The sequence below is a fragment of the Morus notabilis genome, unplaced genomic scaffold (assembly GCF_000414095.1).
Source record: "Morus notabilis unplaced genomic scaffold, ASM41409v2 Scaffold355, whole genome shotgun sequence".
NCBI lineage: Eukaryota > Viridiplantae > Streptophyta > Magnoliopsida > Rosales > Moraceae > Morus > Morus notabilis.
This window is the reverse complement of record NW_010360877.1, coordinates 421,729-445,670: the sequence shown is the minus strand read 5'-3', so window position 1 is coordinate 445,670 and position 23,942 is coordinate 421,729. Positions and strand designations below refer to the sequence as shown.

At 33.3% G+C, this 23,942-nt stretch overlaps 3 protein-coding genes across 3 annotated transcripts; 1 reads left to right on the top strand and 2 right to left on the bottom strand.

Annotated features, from left to right (window-relative positions):
* Positions 1-612: 612 nt before the first annotated feature.
* On the bottom strand, positions 613-4,172 carry LOC112091472 (rhodanese-like domain-containing protein 4, chloroplastic). Its single transcript, XM_024165182.1, has 8 exons — positions 3,378-4,172; positions 2,794-2,896; positions 2,609-2,695; positions 2,389-2,463; positions 2,208-2,282; positions 1,952-2,032; positions 1,594-1,830; positions 613-1,028 (listed from the first exon to the last, which is right to left on the bottom strand). The coding sequence occupies exons 1-8, from the start codon at positions 3,968-3,970 to the stop codon at positions 981-983; spliced, it is 1,299 nt and encodes a 432-aa protein (XP_024020950.1). The 5' UTR covers positions 3,971-4,172; the 3' UTR covers positions 613-980.
* A 1,116-nt stretch (positions 4,173-5,288) lies between these two features.
* On the bottom strand, positions 5,289-8,682 carry LOC21400585 (chitinase domain-containing protein 1). The gene is made up of 8 exons (XM_024165181.1): positions 8,370-8,682; positions 8,088-8,161; positions 7,268-7,348; positions 7,087-7,171; positions 6,646-6,743; positions 6,342-6,429; positions 5,891-6,245; positions 5,289-5,780 (listed from the first exon to the last, which is right to left on the bottom strand). The coding sequence occupies exons 1-8, from the start codon at positions 8,640-8,642 to the stop codon at positions 5,527-5,529; spliced, it is 1,308 nt and encodes a 435-aa protein (XP_024020949.1). The 5' UTR covers positions 8,643-8,682; the 3' UTR covers positions 5,289-5,526.
* A 2,647-nt stretch (positions 8,683-11,329) lies between these two features.
* On the top strand, positions 11,330-13,813 carry LOC21400584 (protein WHAT'S THIS FACTOR 1 homolog). Its single transcript, XM_010097484.2, has one exon. It carries the CDS (start codon positions 11,850-11,852, stop codon positions 13,425-13,427), a length of 1,578 nt encoding a protein of 525 aa, XP_010095786.1. The 5' UTR covers positions 11,330-11,849; the 3' UTR covers positions 13,428-13,813.
* Positions 13,814-23,942: the final 10,129 nt, after the last annotated feature.

The following is a 23,942-nucleotide window of genomic DNA, read 5'->3' as shown; positions in this document are numbered from 1 at the left end:
ACTTTTTCTTCACTAAACGGCATGATGTCATATTTGATCAAATACGACGTCGTTCAACATATAAACGACACATAATTTGTCACCTAATTTGTGTAATGTGCATAGCTCAAGACCAAAATGACGTATCGGTTTCTTTTAGCGCTTTCAGTTCAGTGTATTGCTGTGTCATTTCCAGAAAGTAAGAAGCGTTGTTTTTAAGATTACTTCCTTCTCTCTCTCTCTCTCTCTCTCTCTCTCTCTCTCTCTCTCTCTCTCTCTCGTTTGTCTAAAATTCCTGTCGTTTTATAGGTAAAATGATTGATGTAATGTTGTTGATGGAGAAAAAATTTAAAAGACCAGCGCGTTTAAAGTCTGAGCGTGGACATGGATTCCGTTTAAGCATTCGCTGTCTTTATCCTAATGGACATGTCCTTGGCGTTTAAGAACTAGTCGTTGATAGAGACTTGTCTATTGTCGTTCAAAAGTCTGACAAAAACGACATGCCGTTCTTGTTTAAAATTGTTAATCGGCTACAAACGTCAAGTAGTCAGAAACACGACATGTCATTTTCATATGAACGCACGACTTCACATATTTCGAAAAACTACTGCAGAAATTCAGCACACAATAAAATGTTCTTCGGTCAAGATTTGCATGTTCAGCAATACACCAGCTAAATTATTTCTTTCCCTTTGTTCAAAACTCTCAAGGAAAAAAAAAGTACCAATACTAAATCAAACAAAGCTAATACATCAATAGGATCTACAAGACACAACATAGATAACACATAAAAGTAGCCTAACAGACAAGAAAAGACAAAATGTGAATTATCCTACTCATGACAGAGCAAATTCTTATTCAACAGATGAAGGCACAAAAGTGAGCTTGCAAATTTCATATAATAGGACCATTAAGTGCATAATATATCATGTTGTGCAGCTCTGAAAAATTCCCAGCCAAACCATTGAAATACTCTTGAAGATCTCATCTCAGTTTGAATTCTAGGGCTGTGATGGTGTAGGAGATGTTGGTGGCTTAAAATCTGGATACTGCAACCATAAAACAAAATCATCAAAAAGATGTATCATTTTAATATGAAAGAAACCAAAAACCAGAAAAAAAAAAAAAAAAAAAAAAAAAAAAAAAAAAAAAACCTTGGTAAATTGTGACAAAATGTCTCTCTCACAAATTAGAATGCACCAAGTACGTCATTTTCTAGGTGTAACATTACCTTGCTGATAGGAATGATAACTTAAGATATTTCTGGTCTTTTTCTCCTGATTTCAGACCAGTTAAATAAAAAGGAAAAAAATGGTATCAAGGACATTTCATGTCCTAAACATCGACTTTAGGGTACCAGAATAATATTTTTAAAATTTGAGGATACCATTTTAGTAGTATCAAAGGATGGGGTATCGAAATGCTCTTTTGTCTTTCAGAATTAACTTTGTTACCATCTAGATGTAATATTACTTTGGTGATAAGAAATGGAAAGAAGAATAACAACTTATTTATAACCAAAAGACGGTTGAAAGTAGTTAGTCACTTGGAATCAGCTTCAAACTCCAAAGACATAGATTTAAGAATACAAACAAAAAGAAAAAAAGCACATACTGCCGGGTACGGTGAAAGATATTGTGAGACTGTAGGAAGAGATTCTGCTTTATTTTCCGTTTGGGGTACTGAATTTATTTCTTGTGTTGGTTCTGCAGTTGCTTCTACTTTTGGCTCAGGAATAGTTTCTGCTTTCTGAACAGTACTATCTGCGGTGGCTGGACTTGGGTTTGCTTCCGTCGGTGTAGGAAGAGCCTTGCTGGTCCCTGTTGTTGGTAGAATGGCTATTCCAATTTGCTGAAGTTTCCAAAAATTGAAGATAAATACAGCATAGAATGGTTAGTTAAAACAATAAATTGCAATATATATATATATATATATATATATGTATATATGAGGCACAAGTTTAGATAAGTACCTTTACATCATCAACGAGCTCTTGAGGGGCAACCTTGGTGGTCAAGAACTCATCAAATTGTTTCAGAGTTTCTTTCCTATCCTGTCAGGCAAAGCTCTTAAACATGAATTATTTTATTTGAGTTTTAAAGAAAAGAAAGATTAATCTTGGGTGATCGAATGTCCTCATAAGTTTGTGATTTATTTTCATATCTAAATGATGTTGGACTCGGGTTTATTTAATCCTTTACAGAAAGATATGAGGGATGAGGACCCACCTCGGCAAATAGGAATTTCTTGCTCACAAATTGAACAACTGCAGCTGATCCTAAAACTTGGAGTATTGTTTCTACCTATAAAAAAACACACTTCAATCTTTCACAAGACAAAATTTCTCACACTAAAAGCTAAATCAAAGGAAAGAAAAAAGGCAGTTTGTGAAGGAATTGTCAGTCTAACCTCTTGAAATGCCAATAAACCCAACCCAGCTGCTGCAGCAATGCCAAGAGGGAGAGACAAACCACCTGAGCCCTCCTGCACATTAATCCCGCAATAAGCTATACATAAGAAGCACCATACTAAAATCACAAAGAAAAAAGTATCACTCCAAGATAGTGAAAAATGCAAGACATTGGTCACTAAACAGTTGAAAACGGTCCTGAAATATCGAGACACATACTCCGATTACATCACTAAAAGCGTCTGTCAAATCGCTAAGGTCCAAACTCAGTGCTTTCTTTGGCGGTATCCATGGAAGACTGCTATTCTGCAAAAGAGCAATCCGTGTGACGAATCATAGTGTTAATACTTGTATTCTAAAAGTTGCAATAAATGGAAACTTAGCAGAAGAAAAGGAGGAGAGACCTTCCATCCTCGTGGTCCTTCCGCTCCGTCCTTTATAGCATAAGCAGCTTTGAATCCATTTACAGTGACCAACTCAGCAACCAGTTCAGAGTTCCCACCAAATCTGGCTTCCAGTCAGAAAGGCATCAGCATTACTTTCTCATATTAGCTTTCGAAATCACAAACTTGAAATCAAACATTACCAGAGAACTGATATTCGTATAAAATAATGTAGCAAGAATCAGATATAGAATAAATTCACCAAATCCCCTAAAGAAAAAAATAAATTCACCAAATGTTGGACATTCACTAGCTGAATGAGTTCGTGTTAATGTTATCCTAAATACCTCGGACCAGTAACATTTAGCTTTATACTCTTCTTAAGAATCAACAATTCTATATCACTCTCACATTTTGTTTCAATTTTTTAATCTCCTGAGCATCATATCGAAAGATGCATACGATTAGGTGATAATTAACAAAACTCTTACATTTCTTTCAAACTCTTTTCTCCTTGCAGTTTGAATTTACTCAATCATAGGATGGCATAACATAACTGTCAAGATCAGGAAAAGAAAATATGAAATAAAGCTACAACATCTTACTTGTCAAGGATGAACAATGTGGTATTTTCTGGTGCCTTGAACTTGAAAGAAAGCTTCTTTAAGAAACCCGGCTTATCTTCACCTTTGTAGACAATAGACACGGGCTTCTTTCCCAAGCCCCGGATGTCAGGACTACCCACTTGCCTAAACTCAACACTCGGTCTTATATCAAGCAACTGAATACTGGAATCCTCACCAAGTCTTGCATAAGCATTCCTTGCAGACTCAACTCCCCAAGGCTTAGGATTCTTCAGAAGCTGAGACACAATCAACGGAACAGCCAAAACGGCGGCCCCGCCGGCTAAAACGACAGGATTCTCCGAGGCAAAGCCGATGGCGCTATTTAGAACCCCATTGACGTCCAAGCCCCCATCCAAGGAGCTCCCCACAGACTGTTGTAGTGCTTCCTCATAAGTCAATGCTTTGGCAAGACCAGTGTTGAGAACTGAAGATAACAGAACTAAACCCCCTTGGATCTTTCTAGAAGAGTTTGATAACTTTGGATAAACTGCTGAGGATTTTCTTGGCTCTTGTTTTCTGTCAGAAAGCACTGCTGATATGGGTGTCAAGCCTGCCGCATTGAGGGCCTCCATGGCATAATTCTGGTCTCCTACAACAAGACTGTTTTTCTGGGGTCTCTCAAACAAGTGGTGGAAAACTTCTATCCACCATGAAAATACAAAGGTTTTACTAAGCAGGCTATAATGTTTTCTCTCTTGGGATGATTGGACGGTGAGAAAGAAAGAGAGAGAAAGGCAAGGATTGTAAGGCTAAGCTTCAGAAGATGCAATTTGGAAGGCGTCTTTAGTTGGAGGAAAGTGCAGACAAGAAATGGGATGAGAGGGGTTTGGCCATTCAGAGCATGACACGTGGCAGGTGAGGATGATAAGTTGCTGATTTGGAAGGTCTTGGTGGCAATGAGTTCATGGTCCGTTCACTTCGCTGATTTGAGTTTATAATTTGAGTTGAGATGTGATTTTATATGAGAGCTTTTTACTGTAATAAAAAAGTTAGATGTGACTGTTTCTAAGAGCTTTTTACTGTAACAAAACTCGAATTCTAAACTCAAATCGACGAAATGAACGGGACCTATGTTGTCCTAGATTGTGTGGCTAGGAAAAAATCTATACCACTGTTTAGAAATTACAGCACATGGAAGAAAAGTCGAAGCTGCTAGTACATTCCTTTGTAGTACAGATAGATTATTGTATTTGCTGGGGAGATTAACCAATAATTATTAACCATCAAGCTCTTATCTATAAGCTTGATCAGAGATTTTAACATGAAAATTGGAAGATGCTAGTACATGTCATGTCCTGTCCTGTACAGTAAAGTAGTACAGAACAGGCTTATCTTCATCAACTCGATCGGAAAAGAGGGGAGAAAAACAATTAAGAGACAAGAAAAGGATGGAATTTTGAAATCCTTCCAACTCCATTTTTTTGTTTTATCTATCCATCTGCCTTTCTTTCTTTCTCCTCCTCCCCATCTTTTTTTTTTTTTTTTTAGAGTTGTATAGTGAGGTATCAAAGTAATTCTCTACAAATAAGACAGTTCAAAATCACACGTTTAGTTTATAAATTCAAAATCATGATTCAAAATTATTCTCGATTTACGTGTGTTTTTTTGTGAAAAAAAATACTGTAACGAATCACAAATCATGATTCGAATCATAGCACGAATCCACCAAATCATATAAGAATCATGGTAGATCAATATATATATATATATATGACAATTAACAGAATTGGATGAAGATCCAGTTAGAACTGCGTCATCTGCGTCATACTATTTGATTAGGATTAATTTGTGCATACCCCACTACAAAGTTCTCCTGTTTTTTTTTAGCCACTACGAATAAGAATTACTGAATTAGTTATACATGATACATGAACAACCTCAAATTGGCTAGAAAAATAAGGTAGAAAAGCGTGTTGCATTTCACAACCCTTGATTAAAGAAACGCTCTGCGAGAGCAAGTGGTTGTTTTGGATGAAAATTTTTAATACATGAAATGAAGCTGCAACCTGCAATAAGATTTAGTGCCGACTACTAATAGATCAAAAAGAACTCTTCCAGCTACTGCTATATTCAACTATAACTTTGTTACAATTTCAACAATATGTTAAATAAAAGACATCAGACTGCTCTATAGAAGATCAAAAAAGTAATCAAGACCTTGCCCAATTTCCCAGATTGAGATGCCACATCCCCATTTCCGAGCTTCCTCTAGCCTCGTCGAAATCGACATCAACGATGGGTAGAATACAGCATGATTGATGTGCTTATCATCAGAGTAAAAGAACAAATGTTCCGCACTGTTCTGTTCCCATTGCAAACGTGGTTTGTGCTTCTCCAACAATGACAGATAATCACTTCCAGTTATAGCTCCACCACCACCACCTGCATTGTCAATAAAATCAGTACCCTCTTTTTTTTTTTCCATAAATGAAGAGAGACAAAACCTATCGATGAGAACAAGAATGATCAAAGAAGCCTCAAGACAATGTTACCTTCTGCAAGAATAAAATCATTTCCATAGAAATTGATGCCAAGAAAAATCTTGTGGGCGAGGCCCCAAACGCCTTTGCGGTTGCTACCTCGGAGCAACTCCAGCGTGGAACTAATCCACTTCAGAGGTGCATTGGGACCTGGATTGTGCGGACCTGAGAAGTCATATGTCATAAGTGAGAATTCATCCACATCGTCACCCAAGCTCTGAAGATCATCAGGTCCGAAATCATGTGCCTGGAGCTTCTCTGAATGTGGTGGACCTATAACATACACCAATTCCAACGGCAGCTTATCGTTCCCCTCGGAGATAACAGAATGCAGTGCATGTCCCAGCTGTTTTATGAACTGCAATGCCTAGGCTTGCAAAACCGAAAATGATTCCTCAGAAATATATACATGATCAGATAGAGAAATAGATCAGCAGAAGGGGCAAAACAGAGCAATACTTACTGAGTTCCGTGTGCTTGGATCATGCAAAACACCATAAGCAGCCCACCTTGACCAAGATTCTAGCACAATACCATCATATCCCATTTCCCTAAACACAGAAAGGATCAGTGCCAAGATGAGTGAAAATGTTTCTTTGCAAGGAAAACATAGAGGTTAACATAATTCCCACCAGATGGGGAAAAAAAAAATGATACAACAGCAAAATGACCCTTGAGATATCATTCAGGCACCAATCAGCTCTAATAAGAACAAGTTCTAGCGAATTTAAAAAAGTCCATGGGAGCACGCTAAAATAGAAGTTTACTTGCACTCGTTAACTATGAGGTTAATGGCTCTATTCCTCTGCTTCTTCTTTGTAAGCAGCTCCTTGGGAAATACTTCGAGAACAACTCTAGGTAACACCTACAGTAGCACATAAAACATTCGAAAACGATCATGGAATGTGTCACTCAACTACGCGTAAAACCGTAAAAGCACATACCATGTTACCAAGGACTGATAAGTGACAAAAAGAAATCAAATTTTTGAAACGTGACTAATGTCAAAATGGAAGCTTTTCCTTTCCGGACTTATACTCCTCATGAAGCTCAATTTCATTACAAGTTCAATAATTAAATAATCCCTTCAAACCATGTGTACCAGTTAGGTTAGAAATACCTGTATATTTTTGTTGTCATTACATAATTATTAAAGCTAGTTACACGTTAATTTTCAAATGAATAAATAAGAAAATTTTCCGTCATACCCTAGCATCTCCTGCCTTCCGAAGCTGTGATATCCATTCAATATCAGCATTATGTCTACCTTCAAGAACCAAGTTGCTTCCTTGACTAACAAGAAAAGAAGAAGAAGGAAAAAATCAAAACCCAAACGGCAATATAGCAGATTAGTCATTGGAGTTGAATGATCTCTTGGAGAATTGATACCTTTTCAAGTCATACCAGACTGGTGATAAATGCGTCAACTTGGAGTTGAATCTCTTGGCCATTTCGTAGCCCTTTGAATTCCTACATTAATTTAAAATAAGAGTAGCTCATCTACACCGAACTTTGTAACCAAAAATGTTTTAGACAAATTAGACTACGAATTCAATCAAATCAACATGAAATAATAACAGCAGTCACCGTTCATGAGTATTGTGTCACTTTGATCCCCGAACTTTTTTTTCTTAGTAAATTACTCCTAGAACTTTGTTTTTTGGTCATTTTAGTCTCTAACATTAAAATTGATGAAGGCTTTTTTAAATTAACAGCGATAATAACATCTATATTGCACATAGTAACTGAAAGTTTTACAGAATAGTTAGATGAAATGCAGAATATTCAAGTTTGTAAGGATTTTGAACAACAATGTAGAGGACAATCTTCTTTTCATATAACTACTTTTATAGAACTTCCAGATTATATGCAATTGAGAGGAGATTCCCTGTTAAATTTTAAAAATCTTTTGTCAATTTTAATATCAATTTCTAAAACTGCACCCAAAAAAAAAAGGGGGGAGTAATCTATCAAGGAAAAAATTTTCAGAATCAAAATGACACAATGCTCATAGTTCAAGAACTAACGGTGCTTATGGCCCTAATAAATAAATGACAAAAATAAAAATGTCTAAATATTTTACCAAACATCAAAAGCACACCAGATTAATTTATATTCGACCAATAAAAACTGGCATTAGAAATGGTTAATGGTAAAAGAGTATTGACAACCATCAAATTAATCAAAACAGAGTTATATAAAGGCATACCATGGAGTAATATAGGCTAACACAGGGTAGCTATAATGCCGGCGAGACACATTTTCTGAAACCTTCGTATTTTCCTGAGTTCCATACAGGTAAATTACACGCCAAAAAAAAAAGAAAAAACCAAAAGAAAAAAACACTAAAGATGTGATTTTTCACTCTTCCACAGAAACAGTTGCTTCAAATTTCTCAGTAACCAAACAGAGAACAATGGCAAGAGGAAAATCCAAGCTTAATTAAATTCAAAATACACCAAAAGATTGATCTTCGTGTCTCAATACTTACGGAAAGAATTTCGTGGTAATTCATATCAGGCTTGACGAGGCCTCGTTGGTGGACGTAAGAATCGTCCGTACGAGTCGTACGCGATGCGTACTTCATTTGGTAGATGAACGCAGCGATCGCGGGAGATATGATGAAGAAGACGACGAAGATGATGACGGGCCTTCGGTCTGAGGAGGCAGAGTCAACGAGTTCTTCATTCTGAATCGTCTGTTCGACTCTGTCGGCACGGCGATTCGAACTCGGTGCGACTCGGCGGTCTCGCTTCTTCGCCATTTCCGAGATCTCCGAGTTCAGGCAACTCTGAAGGAGTAAACTAAAGGTAAAAGGCTCAAAGCCACGTTGGGGAAGATCATTGGCGATCAGGTGTGTTCGAATCTATAGTACGTAACATGTAGGCGAATCTTCTCCTCTCATGCGAACTCGTGGACCAATAATTTCCGGTGAGAAATGCTGAGTTTATTTTTGCTGACACTCTCTAAATTTAAGTTTGACACGGAATATATTATGGTTCTGTTTATTTCATCAATTTGAGTTTTGTTATAATAAAAAATTTTTAAAAATTATCATATCTAACTTTTTTAATACAGTAAAAAATTTTCACATAAAGTCACATCTCAACTCGAATTAAAAACTCGAATCAGCGAACTAAACGAGCCATATGACTTAAGAAGAAAATGTGGTAATAGAGTCTAAGTGTGAATGTAGATAGTGACAGAAAAAATAACCCTAATATTTCTCATTTCTAATGCCCACATTACTCCTTAGTTGTATTTTTTTAGGAAAAAAAACCTTAAATAAGACATTTATTTTATGTACTCAAACTCAAATAATTAATTTTATTAGTGTTTTCCTCTCACAAACCTTTATTTTGCTCTTAATATTTAGCTCTTTTTTCCCTTCAAAAAAAATTTATAGCTCTTTATTTCTTCAGTCATTCGGCTGAACCATGAGTTTCAAAAATGGTAGAAAAAAGAGTGTATATATAATTATTTAGATTATTATCGTTTATATCTCTTGAACTCTGAGGTCATCCCCACTTTATCCCCTGAACTTTGAAAATCCTCACTTTATCACTCTAAATTTGTATGAACTTCCACTTTACTCCTTCCCACCAAATTTCCGTTCAAAAGAGACAAAAAACGTCTCAAATGCACTCGCGTGCATGGTGTTTAAGGGTAAAATCGTAATTAAATTTTTAGTAATTTACACCTATGCCTCTTTAACTTAGAAGTCGGCCCCACTTTACTCCTTGAATTTTAGAGTTGTCCACATTTTGCCCCTTAAACCTTTTCATAGCTTCCACTGTACTACCCCAAACTTTGAATCTTTCTCTCTTTGCTCCCTCTACTTGATTAAGATTGCACCCGCTCACTCGTCTCTGTAGTAATCTGATCACCCAATATGATTTTTCTTCTTTTCTTTGATTTTCTAAATACAGTTTGATCCTTTTATCATTTTTATTTTCTATTTGAATTATTTTCATTGATTTGAATCGTAGCAAGACATGACAGTATCTGACTTTTACTAAAATGTTGATACTTGTAAAAGTCAATCTAAATTATACAAATTCATCTTAAAACACTTTATCGATTTTTTGTTTATATCTCTAAAAAATTTCCACAAAATATTTCGTCATCTAATGCTACACTTTTCAAAATGAGAGAAATTCAAAGTTTGAAGTAGTATGAAGGGAACAATGAAAAAGTTCAAGAGACAAAGTGGATGCGGCCTCAAAATTTAGGAGGACAAAGTGGGGGCGACTCCAAAGTTTAAAGGACAAAGTGAAGGTGGCTCTAAAGTTGAGGGGCATACGTGCAAATCACTAAAAGTTCAATTACGATTTTACCCTTAAACAGTATGCATGTGAGTGCGCGTGAGACATTTTCCATTTCTTTTAAACGGAAATTAGGATGGAAGGGGCAAAGTGGAAGTTCATGAAAATTTAGGATAATAAAGTGAGAATTTTTAAAGTTTAAAGAATAAAATAGGGGTGACCTCAAAATTCAAGAGCATAAGTGATAATAATCCTAATTATTTTCTTCAGAATTTGAGTTTTTCCTTTTCAATGTGTGACTAACATCCAAACTCAGAAGCACAACAACAAAGTTTGAAACTTTCTAATAGTATGTTTACCTACACGTAATCAGAATGGACATGAATCTAAGTGGACATGATTCATAATAAAAAATTAGAATTAAAATGATATAGTATAAAAATACTAATATATCTTTTAAGTTAATTTTATATTTTTAATTTAAAAATAAATTGTGTACTTACTATATTAAAATTAATCATAATTAAATATTTAGTATAATAATAGGGTAGATAGTGTTAAAAATTAAAATATATTATTAATTTATTAAACAAATAAAGTAGATATTTATTATATTAAAGGTTAATATTATAATATTAGGTAAATAAAATAATATATATGTAATTATTATGTTTTGAATTAAATTTTTAATTTTATATTTATAAAATAGAGATATGATAGTAATTTAATGTTGATATTAAAAATGGAGTTCCAATTTTAAAAGGGTATGAGAATACTAATATTATTTTTTAATTTTAAATTTAAATAGGACCCACAAATCTCACTCTTATTCAAAGAAAAAAAAAAGAGTAAACATGAAATTAAATTTCATTCTTTAATCTTAACAAGTATACATGCCACAAACCTCGTTCATTTACAATCAATGTATGTTGCTTTTCATTTTCAGAGTAATTGCCGCCGGTTCTTATTTTTTTTTTAGGCATTTTGATAAATCTTTTATGTATTATTTTTACTATAGATGATTTATCATTATTTGGTTTTTTTTTATTTTAAAAAAGAGACATTTTAATGGTTGGACATTTTCCACCATTGATGGTATCTATTGGGCTTTTGATATTAATTGTTTTTTTTTTTTTATCTATTGGTTAATAGATACTTTCTTCTACTCAAAAAATCAAAACAAAAACAAGCACCCTTCCCCCCCCACCCCCAGAACCGGATAAACTCATCGTCCTCTCCCTCTTCATCTCCCTATTCTTTGTACAACTAGGGTTCCCATTAAATTTACAGCACCACAACCCTAAGCAAATCTTCTTCTTCTTCGATTTCGCTGCTCTCGTCTAAGAATCTGGTAAAAGTTATCGTCTTTAATCTGGAAACAGTACTTTCCCTTCACGCCCTTGGCACAACTGATGAAATCGGAGGAATTGGGGTTAGAGTTCTGCTGAGTTTCAAAGAAACCCCCGAGGAAGTAACGCCACCTTCGATTGCTTTCATTCTGGTCCCTGCGTTCCTTGCCTTTATTCCAAAAAGGTTTCTCTCTCTGATTTTACTGAAACTTTCCATATGTTTGTTTGGGAAATCTAGCAAATTCTGTCTCTTTTAAGCGTTTTGATTTTGATCATATTTTGCTTTATTTTGAAGAATTTGTTTTGACATTCAGAAGTTTTGTTTATTTAAATTTGTTTTTTTTCTCCCTTCTGAAAATGGAACCAAAGTTTTTACTTTCCACAACCAAAGCCTCAGTATGTTCTTCTTCTGTACCTTTCTTTCTCTCATACAAAACTCCTCTTCTTCAAATACCCAAAGATTCTGCAATCTCTCATTTCTCAAAGTCTCAATTTTTGGGCAAAAGTTTGGTTTTACAAGTGAGAAGAAATGGTTTTCTGAATAGCCCAAGAAAAACCCATTTCCCATTTGGACCAATTAGAGCTGCTGTGAAGAGGAGGAAAGAGATTCCTTTTGATAATGTTATACAAAGGGATAAGAAGCTGAAGCTGGTTCTGAAGATAAGGAAGATCCTTGTTGGCCAACCTGATAGAATCATGTCTCTTAAAGACTTGGGTCGGTACAGAAGAGACCTTGGTCTCCAGAAAAAACGGAGATTTATAGCGCTTTTGAAGAAATTCCCCGCGGTTTTTGAGATTGTGGAAGAAGGGGTTTTCTCATTGAAGTTTAAGCTCACACCTGAAGCTGAGAGGCTTTACTTTGAGGAATTGAAGGTGAAGAACGAGATGGAAGATTTGTTGGTTGTGAAGTTAAGGAAGTTGTTGATGATGTCGATGGAGAAGAGGATTCTGTTGGAGAAGATTGCTCATCTCAAGACCGATCTTGGACTTCCTGTGGAATTTCGTGACACCATTTGTCATAGATACCCACAGTATTTCAGAGTTGTTGCAACTGGGCGAGGCCCGGCTTTGGAATTAACTCATTGGGATCCCGAGCTTGCTGTTTCGGCGGCAGAGTTGCACGAGGAGGAAAATCGGGCTAGGGAGCTTGAAGAGAAGAATTTGATCATAGATAGGCCTCTCAAGTTCAATAGAGTTAAGCTTCCAAAGGGTCTTGTTCTCTCCAAGGGTGAGATGAGGAAGATAAGTCAGTTTAGGGACTTGCCTTATATATCACCTTACTCTGATTTTTCGGGTTTGAGGCAAGGCACGATGGAGAAAGAGAAGCACGCTTGTGGGGTTGTTCATGAGATTTTGAGCCTCACTCTTGAGAAGAGAACGCTTGTGGATCACCTCACTCATTTTCGAGAGGAGTTTCGGTTTTCTCAGCAGCTGAGAGGGATGTTGATCAGGCACCCGGATATGCTCTATGTGTCCTTGAAAGGTGATAGAGATTCGGTTTTCCTCAGGGAAGCATACCGTGATTCGCAGTTGGTTGACAAGGATCGGTTGACGATTATAAAAGAGAAGCTTCACTCTCTTGTTGCCGTCCCTAGATTTCTAAAACGAGGCGCTCCTCAAAGAACTGCAGATGTTGCAGAAGAGAGTAATGAGACAGAAGATGGAACTGGTGAAATTGGAGAAGGATGGTCTAACATTGACGATTTTATGGGTGATTCTGGTTTCGACGACGATGATGATGGAGAAGATGATTGGAGCGAAGATGATTGGAGCGAAGATGATGATGAAACGCCCCCAGATTTCGATGACGATGGAGATACTATGAGCATTGGAGTGGGAAATTCAAGTAAACAGGAAACCAAGTCGAGAAGGCGGGATGAGAAGAAGGTTCTTGTTCCTGTACTCCCTGACGGTCGGCCAAGAGAACGCTGGTAAAAGTGGCTTAAAACATTTTCATTATGTTTTTAAATCCCATATCCCAGAGGGATATTGATATTAGAGATATTGGTTATGTGCCTTTGGACCAGCGTACTCTGGAAATTTCATCCTCCTTGGAATGGCTATATTTGCAGGGCCCTAATATATGTTCATAATATCTGTGGGTTAGGAAAAGTGCCAAGTAATAGAAAAGGGCATCACGGATACTATAAATGTTATATCCCTCTCAGTATGTGAGAGTTTAAAAGTTAGTTTAATATTAAGAAGAGCTCTAAACTGAAAATTCTAGTCCAAATACCATATTTGCAAGTTTCTCAATAACGTAGGAGTTCATGCTTTTCTGATTAAAATTTCATGCTGTTCTAGAGTTTTCTTCTTCTTTTTTTTGAAAAGAGTTTTTTATTTTTATTTTTATTTTTCTAATATCATGTCTTTTGGTTTTGGTAGAAATATGTGATGGCTTATAAAAGCTTGTAGCCGCATCTTTAGATTATGATGCTTGTTAGATATGTTGTTCTTAATGATGATGTCGGTTTTCTGTTTGTTGTCTTAATTTTATGTCGTTTTTGTGATATATTTGAAAAGATTGTGTCGTTTTGTGAATATATTGTCGGTTTCTTTAGTTTTTGCGTGATGTTAGGGTCATTTATGGTGATGCCGCCGTTTCCTGAAGTTTTCTTGTTCAGCTCGTTTTTAAAGATGGTGTCGTTTTTTAGTTAATGTCATTTGTTGAATTATTGCCATTTTTTCTAGGTGTGATGTTTTTTAAGTTCAATTCGTTCTAGGGACACGGTTGGATGCGTTTAAAACTCGTTTTAAAATATTTTATTTTTTATAAGAAAATGAAAATGAAAACGTTTTCAATCTCAAACATAAATTATTTTTAAAAATGTGTTTAGTAATTTTATGAAAAGATTGTTTTTAGTGTAAAAAAATTCATTAATATCTTTCTTTCTCTTTCTGGTCGAGAGAAGAGAAAACGAAAATAAAAAATAAAAAATGACTAAAAATTATTTTTTATTTCTCTCTCATTTTACACTAAATTAAAAAATTATTTTCATTTCTATTTTTTGTCTTTATTGCGTTAAAAGACATTTTAAAAACGTTTTCATTTTTTTTTTCTTAAAAAACGTAAAAAATAAAAATAAAATCAATCCCAAATACGGTTAGTTTTAGTTGATCTTCGTATTTTGGGATGATGTTTTCATATAATGTCGTTTATGGGGTTGGTGTACCGTTTTTAAGTCATGTATTCAAGGCGGTCTTTCTGTGTCCTTTCTGAGGCGTAACCCTTCAAAGTTTATGTCGTTATCTTGAGATATTTCTATTACATAATAAAAATGTGACGAAGTAGGCAGCTAGCTGTGGATCCATTTTTTTTTCCTGTTTATGCCCTTCATTTTTTTGTACTTCTTACTTATTATTTACTCTTTTCTCTTATTTGAAATTTAAAAAAAATGATTAATTTGTATTTCTATTTATATCTTTCACCTTTTGTACTATTTACTTATTTATTATCTACTTTTTAATCTTAAGGCACAAAAAAATGCGGTTTATTTTTTTATTTCTATTTATACCTTTCACCTTTTTTTACTTTTTACTTGCTAATTATTTACACTTTTCTATTACTTAGGGTTTAAAAAAAGAAGGGATTATAACTTAAGAAAAAACGATTTAATTTTTTTGTTTCATGCTCATCACCTTTTGTATTTTTTCCTTACTTGATATGTACCCTTTTTTATTTAGTTAGAACTTAAGAAAAAAAGTGATTAAATTAAATAATAATTGTATTACGTGTATAAGGTGACTTTCAAACCATCACGCATTAAAAACTACGTAAGGTTTTTGTTAGTTTATTTATTTTTTTCTCTTATTTAGAGCTACGAGAAAATGGTCAAATTAAATAATAATATTTCTATTACATGATAAAGTGATCATTTTATCATTTTATTTAGACTAAAACCCCATATTAATAAAAAGTTTAAAATTTATTTTTGTTTCATAATTTGTTTTTAATGATATAAATGCATTTTATATAGATTTTTTTCTTGTGCTATGTTTTTCAAATAACAAATAAAATATTAACTATTATTTATAACCTTTTAAAATTATTATACTCAATCTCCGTACTTTATATATCTTTTAAGCTATAACTAATAGAGTCCGACAATTATATCTTTTTTTACTAGTAATATAGTAAATAAGCATGCTTTCAATATATTTTCGTTTCTCAAGTTGTTTTAGTAATTATATTCGTGTTCACAATGTTGTCGTTAGTTTTTTAGGTGTACACTTTTTTTGGTTTCATATTTTCTTAAGGGGCGTTTGGTATGCGGTAATGGACAGGAATCATATTATTGAGAAAGTGATAGAAGGCAATAGGATTCCTAGAAAATGTATATTACCACGTTTGGTTATGCATGTGAATCTTTTCTCATATTCTCTGGAAAATTATTTTATTGTGTTTGGCAGACGGGTAAAACACCATATTGACCATATTAATATTCCTGTGAATCTGAATAACACCATATTGAGTGTTATTCAGATTACCCTATTTTGGGGTAAAATGAATCTCATGGGACTGATATTTCTGGGAATATGAAAATCACAACTCTTATATCAAACATAGTAATATGTGAATATTCACATTCACATTTAAAGATTATTCCATACCAAACACCCCTAATGTTTGATAAACTCTTGCTTTCAGAGATGTAGCCGTTTTCTCAAGGTTTGTGGCTCTTGTCGTTTTTGTGATCATGTATTAATGATTTCCTTTTGATATATAGGATTATTAATATCTAATGATTTCCTTATCTATTGTCGATATTCATCTTTTTTTTTTTTGAGATATATATATTTGCGCTTTTTGGTTTGTTGTTTTTTAAGTTAGACATTGTTTTAACAATATTTTGAAAGTGCATTTCTATCATTTATATGATTTCTATCATTTACTGTTGAAATATTTTTATGTGAAATTTTATAATCAAAACAGTAAATATTTTTATGTGAAATTTCATAATCATAATAATTCATTATAATTTGTTATTAAAGCATTTTACGGACATCTTTATTAGTGTAAATTTAGTTATGCATGTATGTTAAATATTGATCCTAATAGGATGGACACTCAGTTTGTTGACTAGCTTGAGGCCTATGGACTCCTTTTCTCATAAATGTTTTGATCAACCCATTAGATCAAATAACCTCTCAATATAATTAAAATAAGCATTATAGACCAATTAAAGTGTGAGTCCAAAATAAAAAATGTTGGTATATATTTTAGGATGTGACCATTTTGTGGTCTGCTTGGAATATTATGATATAGGGAGAGGAGGAGAGTTCATTGAACTCTCAACTCCGACGAATTCCGGCGACGTTCCAACGGTCCACCAACGCTACCACGTCGTAACCAACTTGTACATACTTTAATTCTCAATTGGTTCGATGTTTACTTTCAACAATTGGTATCAGAGCCTCCTTGAGTTTTGAGGCTGTGTATTTTTGGATTTCTTCAAGGGTATGGAAACCTATTATCAAAATCCCCAAAATTGCTCTGATATTTTGTTTCTGAGCATGTTTATTATGAATATATGTGTTGGATGATTTTTCTTTGATAGAATCGTGTTGTTTTAATGGTTTTTCGGTTTGGATTTTCGAACTTGGTCCATGGCCGTAGGGGTGACAATTCGTGTCACGTGTCATGTTTTGATAGTTTCTTTCTAAATTTACAGTCAACCTGAACACAACTCGTGATACGAAATTTTTTAAAAAGCGCAACACGAACACGACACGGCCACTTTACGGGTTGACACGACACGAAAATGACTCGTGACACGAAATTGACCCGTGAACCCGAAATTGACACGAAAATTGTATACTTTAGTTTTTTACATATTAGAAATAAGTTAAAATTCATAATACACTAAAATACAATAACATCCATTGAAATTAAGCAAATAATAGTATAAGATTTAGAGTATAACTATCTAATGATATCACAAGTTCATAATAAAATAAAAAATATGTAATGAAAATATATGTATTTTTTAGTTTTTTACGAGTATGCATGTCGTGTTTGGGTTAGGCGGGTCCAATTCGAAATTGACTCGTGTTTTTCGTGTCAATTTCAGGTCGACCCAATTCTGACCCGAACCTCTTTTCGCGAAATTCATGTCGTTTTCAAGACGTATTGTCGTGTTGTGACCCATATTGCCGGCCCTACATGGTTGTATTAAGATAAGAACTCAAATCAAGGTTGTTTATTGGCTTGATTTAAGTTGTCTTTCGTCTTGTGGATTGTGAAAACAAACTATACACTATGGATTTCGTGAAAACCATGTTTTTAAGGTCCGAAAATGGTCGAAATTGATTTTTATTATAATCAAAGTTTTGATTGTTTTTGGGCCATTTCGTGTTATGGATCAAAAGATGAAAAAATTCTGAGAAAAATGCTTTTGAATCGTCGAAAATGAAGTTCTGGAGGTTAAGAAATGGTCGGGTCGGGTCACGGGTCACGTACCTGGTCGCGTTGCAAGTTTATGAGGTTGAAAATGAGAAAAATGACATTGTGTCTTGAGTTTGCTTAAAAAATGACATGTCGTTTTCAGGTTGACAATTCAGTGTCTTTTTTGAAATGACGTTGTTTTTCTTCAATAACCAAAACTACATGTCGTTTTTCTGGGCTAAACAAAACCAATTATTTTTCACCGAGTCCGTACGAACTCATCCGAAGTCCATTTTGAGCGTCGTTTTCGCCGTTACGCTCCACTTTTCATCTCCTAGCTATTAAAATGATTTATTTTGGATTTAGGTCACTATAAAATTATTTTTATATATTTTATAAGTAGATTATATTTTTATTGGTGGCTTATTCTCAAAATTTTTCAAACAAATCTTTCCTTGGCATTTTGTGTATAACTTGTTTGATGATTAAATGCCATAAAATTTTAATTGTATTGTTTGTTTTTATATGACATATTTAATTGTGAGAATTCAACTATAGTGAATGTTTATGTATTTGCTTGTCGTGAGTCTGAACATGTTAAATTGTCCGGATTGCTCTATTACGAAGCTCTCACATAAAATTTCATATTTACTCTTGAGAAAGACTTTTGGATGCACAACACTCCATATATGGATGCACATAAGCTACCATAAAATACTTTTATTTAAATATTTGTTTATTGTAATGATTTTCATATATTTTTCTGGGTCATTTTAATTCTCATAATTTTGAGACCTAAAATTTTAGGGCATGTTTATTTCTCCATATTACATGGTCATATTTTATTTATTTATCCATTCCTTATTTATTATTGTCATCGTTATTATTTGATATTTTGTTTTATATGAGTGTTATGTTTTTTAATTATGCTATCTAAGTGGGAAAAATTAGAAGTATTTATTTGTGGATTAGCATAATCACTAACTCACATACTATTATCAAACAATAATTATGGGATTATATGGATAAACTTAATTTGTTAATTATGTTTTGAAAGTCCATAGGGTAATAGAATTATCTTGTCAATAGTTTTATTGCTTGGTAGGACGGTTGAATCTTGTTGAAGCTTAAGCTTATAATCTTTATGCATGTTTCAACTATTCGTATTATTATTTGACATTTTGTGTTATATGAGTATTTATTGTTATTGATTATGCAGTCCAAGTGGGAGAATATTATAAATAATTATGTATGGACTCGCATAATCACTAAACTCATATCATGGTCAAATAATAAATTGGAGTGTTATGGATAAAGTTATGTATTACATATTGCTAAGATCCATACGGGCATTAACTTATCATGTCGATAATTAATTGTTTGGTAGGATGCTTAGAGCGGTGACGGAAGTTTATTGAATGCCATGAACCCCATAATCTTTACAACCATGTTAGTGGTAGATTGATGCATTTGGTTGTGATTTTTGATGAATTATCCTTACCTACGAAAGAGTTCTATTCGTGCTCAGAGAACTCTAGCACACAATGATCGTTATGGTTTTAAATCATTGGAAAGGCTAAGTAAAGGGCAAATCGCATGGTCTTATTTTTTCCATGCTTATTGTTGGTTGCTCTGTTGTTTTCTTTAGCCTTGAGAAGTCCTTGTATCTCTGCTATCTTGACGCTAAATAGGACAAGTCATTATATATTGTATGAATCTCTCATGATAAATCTGTCAATGTTGAAATGGACATAGCCTTGAGGGTGAATTGTTTTTAGGTCCACTAATGTGTTGAGAAACTCTATGATGAGTGGGAGTGTATTGAAACATCGAGGCGATAGTACCTCAATTTAGATGAGACAGTCACTGAAATTAGCTTTATGGAGAACGTTGTTGATAGATGTATACGTGTGAGGTCAGTGGGAGCAGTTGCATATTTTTGTTTTTTATTGGTGACAACTTACTCGCGTTGATTATAACCTATTGGTTGAGACGAATAGCTTCGGCATACAGGTTCTCCGAGACAAGGTTAAGTGTATTTTTTAGTCGTCTCAGAGAACCTATATTGTTATTAATTTTTGATAGGTTCAATATGCATTCTTGTTCTCGTAATAAGCAATGTTTGTTAAGGTGACAAACTCTCAAAGGTGTAATGTCTTTATGGTGATGAAAGAGAGATCAAATTAAATCATCCGTTATGCTTTTCTATTTAACAGCCTGATGTATGCTCACGTATGCACATGTCCTTATGATATGATTGTCGATGATGTGCAGATTCAGTACTTGAGTGATCGTTGTTATTATTATTGAATTAACTGGGAGTGAAGTACCAGATAGATGGAAATCGGCAAACCAACACTTTTGTTTTATTTGGATCTTATAACGCTGATTATACACGCCATGTTACCAAATTGCTATATTTAATGGGCGAGCATCAATGGAGATGTAACCATTAAAAATTCATCCATACATATATGTACATTTATATGTATAAATTGAAAAATAAATTCTTACCCAAGTAAATGAAGGCATCTTAAATCTCAATTAATTAATTTTTTGGAGCACTCATGTCCAACTGGATGGGATTAAAACCCAAGACTCTCAAAAGGTTGAATACATATTATATTATACTATAATACTAAAGGAGGCAGTGGTTTTACTGTTCTTTGAATAATGTTCGATCTTTTTTGTCCCTCAACTTCTGTAAAATTATGTTTGTGTCCCCCTAGTTTTACTTTTATTGTTTTGCCATCAGCTTCTTATTCCTTCATTTGCTTTTTATTTGTGGTATATACTAAATGCCTTAGAAAACTTCTCAGATAAGCTTTGTTAACCTTTTTCTTTCCTTTTTGCCCCTCTTCCTTTTTGTTTATTACTCATTTAGTGTTAATTGAAGTGAGAAAGTGTATTTTGAATAGTGCATTTTTTAACCAAAACGACGTAGTTTTGGTTGAAAGTGTATAACTTTTCTACTTTTTTGAGTCTTTTACTTTAGGTTCTTTTTACTTTTCATCCTAAAACTTACTCGTTTTTTTTAGTCCTTTTAACTTTTTATTTTTTTCTTTTTCTCCTAAAATTGTATTTTCATTTCCATTTTGGTTCCTTTTGCCTTAAAATTTATTCATTTTTCCCTTCTGGTTTTTTATTGACAATGTTTCTTTACTTCTTGCCTTAAAACTTTTTTTACCCTAAAACTTATTTATTTCTTCATTTTAGTCCTATTTTATTTTTTTACTTTTTGTCCTGAAAATTTTCCCTTTTTTTGTTCCTTTTGCCCTAAAACTTATTTATTTATTCATTTTAGTCCTTTTTTTACCTCTATTTTATTTTTTTACCTGAAACTTTATTTTTTTCCGTTTTGGCTCCTTTTACCTTAAAACTTATATATTTCTCCATTTTGTCCTTTTTTTACTCTCTTTTTTCCTAAATTTTTTTTGTTCATTTTACTCTAAAATTTAGTTATTTCTTCATTTTTTTTTTTTATACTTTTTTGACCCTTTTTTTATTTTTTCCCTAAAACTTTATTTTTTCGCTTTGGTTCTTTTTGCCATAAAACAATATTTATTTATTCATTCTAGTCCTTTTTTGACTTTGTCTTGGCTTATTGTCGTAAAATTTATTTTTTTTTTCTTATTTTGGTTCCTCATTGAGATTTTATATTCAGATTTAATTAGTTAATTATAACTTAACACACAGATTACTTTCCACCGCAAAAATACGTGGAGTTTAACTAGTTTCTTTCTACAAAAAGATAACTAGCTCCAGCCTAGCATATCCCCCTAAATAAGGATAAGATGATGTATCACATTCTCGAGTTTGGGTCTCTTTCCGGATTCTCCTTTACTTCTCTTGGCATCTTTTACTATTCTTTTTAGGAAAAAAAATAGAAATACCACTCAAGATAATAAAAATATAATATATATAATTCTATTAAAAAATAAATGATTATCATTTAATTAATAAGAGAAAACAAAAAGTGATCATAATAACATCTAATTATTTAAAAATTACATAAATAATATGTTTGCTTAAAATCATGATAAAGTATGTACTTTTTTTTAATCACCTCTTTATTTTTATTATTCTTTAATTTCTTTTCTTCAATTCTGTAAGTGATCATTGATCTCGTACAAATCCAAATTTCGTTAGATTTTAGCTTCTATACATGTATCAAATGACTCGCATCTTAAATATTTAGTCACACGGATAACATTTTTGATCAGGCAAGCCAATTATCAGGTGCTTTACCACAGGGGAAGTACAAGTGAGAGTCTCAGATGTATAAATATCATGTATATATTATATATTATATATATATATATATTTCTTACGACACTCATGCGTCAAATGACGACATTGATCGTCAATACTCATAGCAACTTGCATCTGAAATATCTACCAAGCGAATAAAGATCAGAAACTTTTTCTTTTGTGGACACAATTAAATGTTGCCACAAGTATTCTTTCAAACGTGCCTCTCCATGGCTTTATTCTTCACTGACGTTGATAATGAACATGCAATAAAGACCCCCCAAGTTCCACTTTCATGGATCTATTCAATCGAAAGAACCCGATGTGGAATAAATGGTTGTGGTTATTTATGCCACTCGTGTCAAGAATGGATATTCCTAAGTATATATCTTAATTCACACATTACACTCGTGTGAACCCCCAGATCTTGGGAACTATAAATAGGCCACTTTGGCTCACTCTTTTGAGTAACAAAGAGGTTTTCTAGCTCTCAAATACTCATCACTAGAGTTAGAGAGACAGAGAACCTCATGAGTGATAGAAGCACTTCTCTATCTATAAATACACAGAGACATATATGTATGAATTTTATAGTGATATATATATATATATATATATAGCTGTGTTTATGTTACATCTCTATATATGGAGAGATTATAGTGCCCATTTCTACTGTGGCAGCCGTTTAGTTACTCTCCCCCTTAAGGCTTCCAAAATAATTTTGTGTTATTAAGTAAGCAAAATCTTTGGAAGCCTTGAGGGGAGAGTAGCTAGATTGTTGTCATGTGCTTCCTTCCAATTGCATGCAGTGCTATGGAGTTCTCAACCGTTAATATATATTTGTAATATTTTGTTTGTGCTGTATATATTGCGCCATCCCAAATCTAACGTTTCAAAATTTTGTGGCAAGAACTTTTGAGGTTCTACTTTAAAATTACTAAAGTAAATTAGAGTCTTTTGCTTGTTTCTATGCCAGTAAAAGTATTCGTTCTATTTATGAAATATATATATATATTCACTTTACTCATAAAATAATTAATTCTTTGGTTGGTATATAGTCTCTAAACTATTTCAAAGCCCGTTTCAATTCCATAAGTCTAAATTTAATTGGACTGATCCATAAATTTTCAGCAAGCGATATCATTATTGTCTGCAGCAACAGACAGCGTTCCATTATTTGAGGTATATGATATTTTAGTATATAGTTTAGATCACAATAGTACTATGCTCTTTCTGTTTACTTATAACTGATGAGAGAAAAATATGTTGAGGATTAACAAAATAATTTTTAAATGCTTAGGAAATATATTTATTGAATTTATAGTTCAAAGATTGAGATTTGATTTGGTTTAGAGACCAACCAAAGTATCAACCCTACAATTAAAAGTGACTATTGTCGCTTGTAAGAAAGGAAAACACCGCAGCTTTACTTAACCTCTTGTATCTTCTGAGTTATTGGGAAAATTTAATGGATGTCGGCATATTTTGAAATCATTTTGCATCCTTCATGATACTGACTTAATTTGGTATTACTTTTCGCATCAACTTTTACTTATAGTAAAAGTTGAATTTAGTATTTGGTAAATCTTCTCAAAAGTACCTTTTGAAGAATCTACTACCAAAATCAGAAGCAGCTCAAAAATAACTTTAGCTTTTAGATTGTGCGAGAATTAGCGTAATACAATTAATGAAATTTTCATAATACCCATAATACCCCTAATGAAATTTAAAATTTATAATATTCTCAATCTAAAATTCAGACTCATAATATAATATAATATAATATAATATAATATAATAATACAATAATATAA

Coding starts and splice junctions, on each gene's coding strand:
- LOC21400585 (XM_024165181.1), bottom strand. CDS start 8,642: ATGGCGAAGAAGCGAGACCGCCGAGTCGCACCGAGTTCGAATCGCCGT. Junction 7,349..8,087: donor TTAGCCTATATTACTCCATG/GTATGCCTTTAT, acceptor AAATTAATGTAG/GAATTCAAAGGGCTACGAAA. Junction 6,744..7,086: donor GGAAGGCAGGAGATGCTAGG/GTATGACGGAAA, acceptor GTGCTACTGTAG/GTGTTACCTAGAGTTGTTCT.
- LOC21400584 (XM_010097484.2), top strand. CDS start 11,850: ATGGAACCAAAGTTTTTACTTTCCACAACCAAAGCCTCAGTATGTTCT.
- LOC112091472 (XM_024165182.1), bottom strand. CDS start 3,970: ATGGAGGCCCTCAATGCGGCAGGCTTGACACCCATATCAGCAGTGCTT. Junction 2,696..2,793: donor AAGGACCACGAGGATGGAAG/GTCTCTCCTCCT, acceptor GCTCTTTTGCAG/AATAGCAGTCTTCCATGGAT. Junction 2,283..2,388: donor GTTTATTGGCATTTCAAGAG/GTTAGACTGACA, acceptor GTTTTTTTATAG/GTAGAAACAATACTCCAAGT.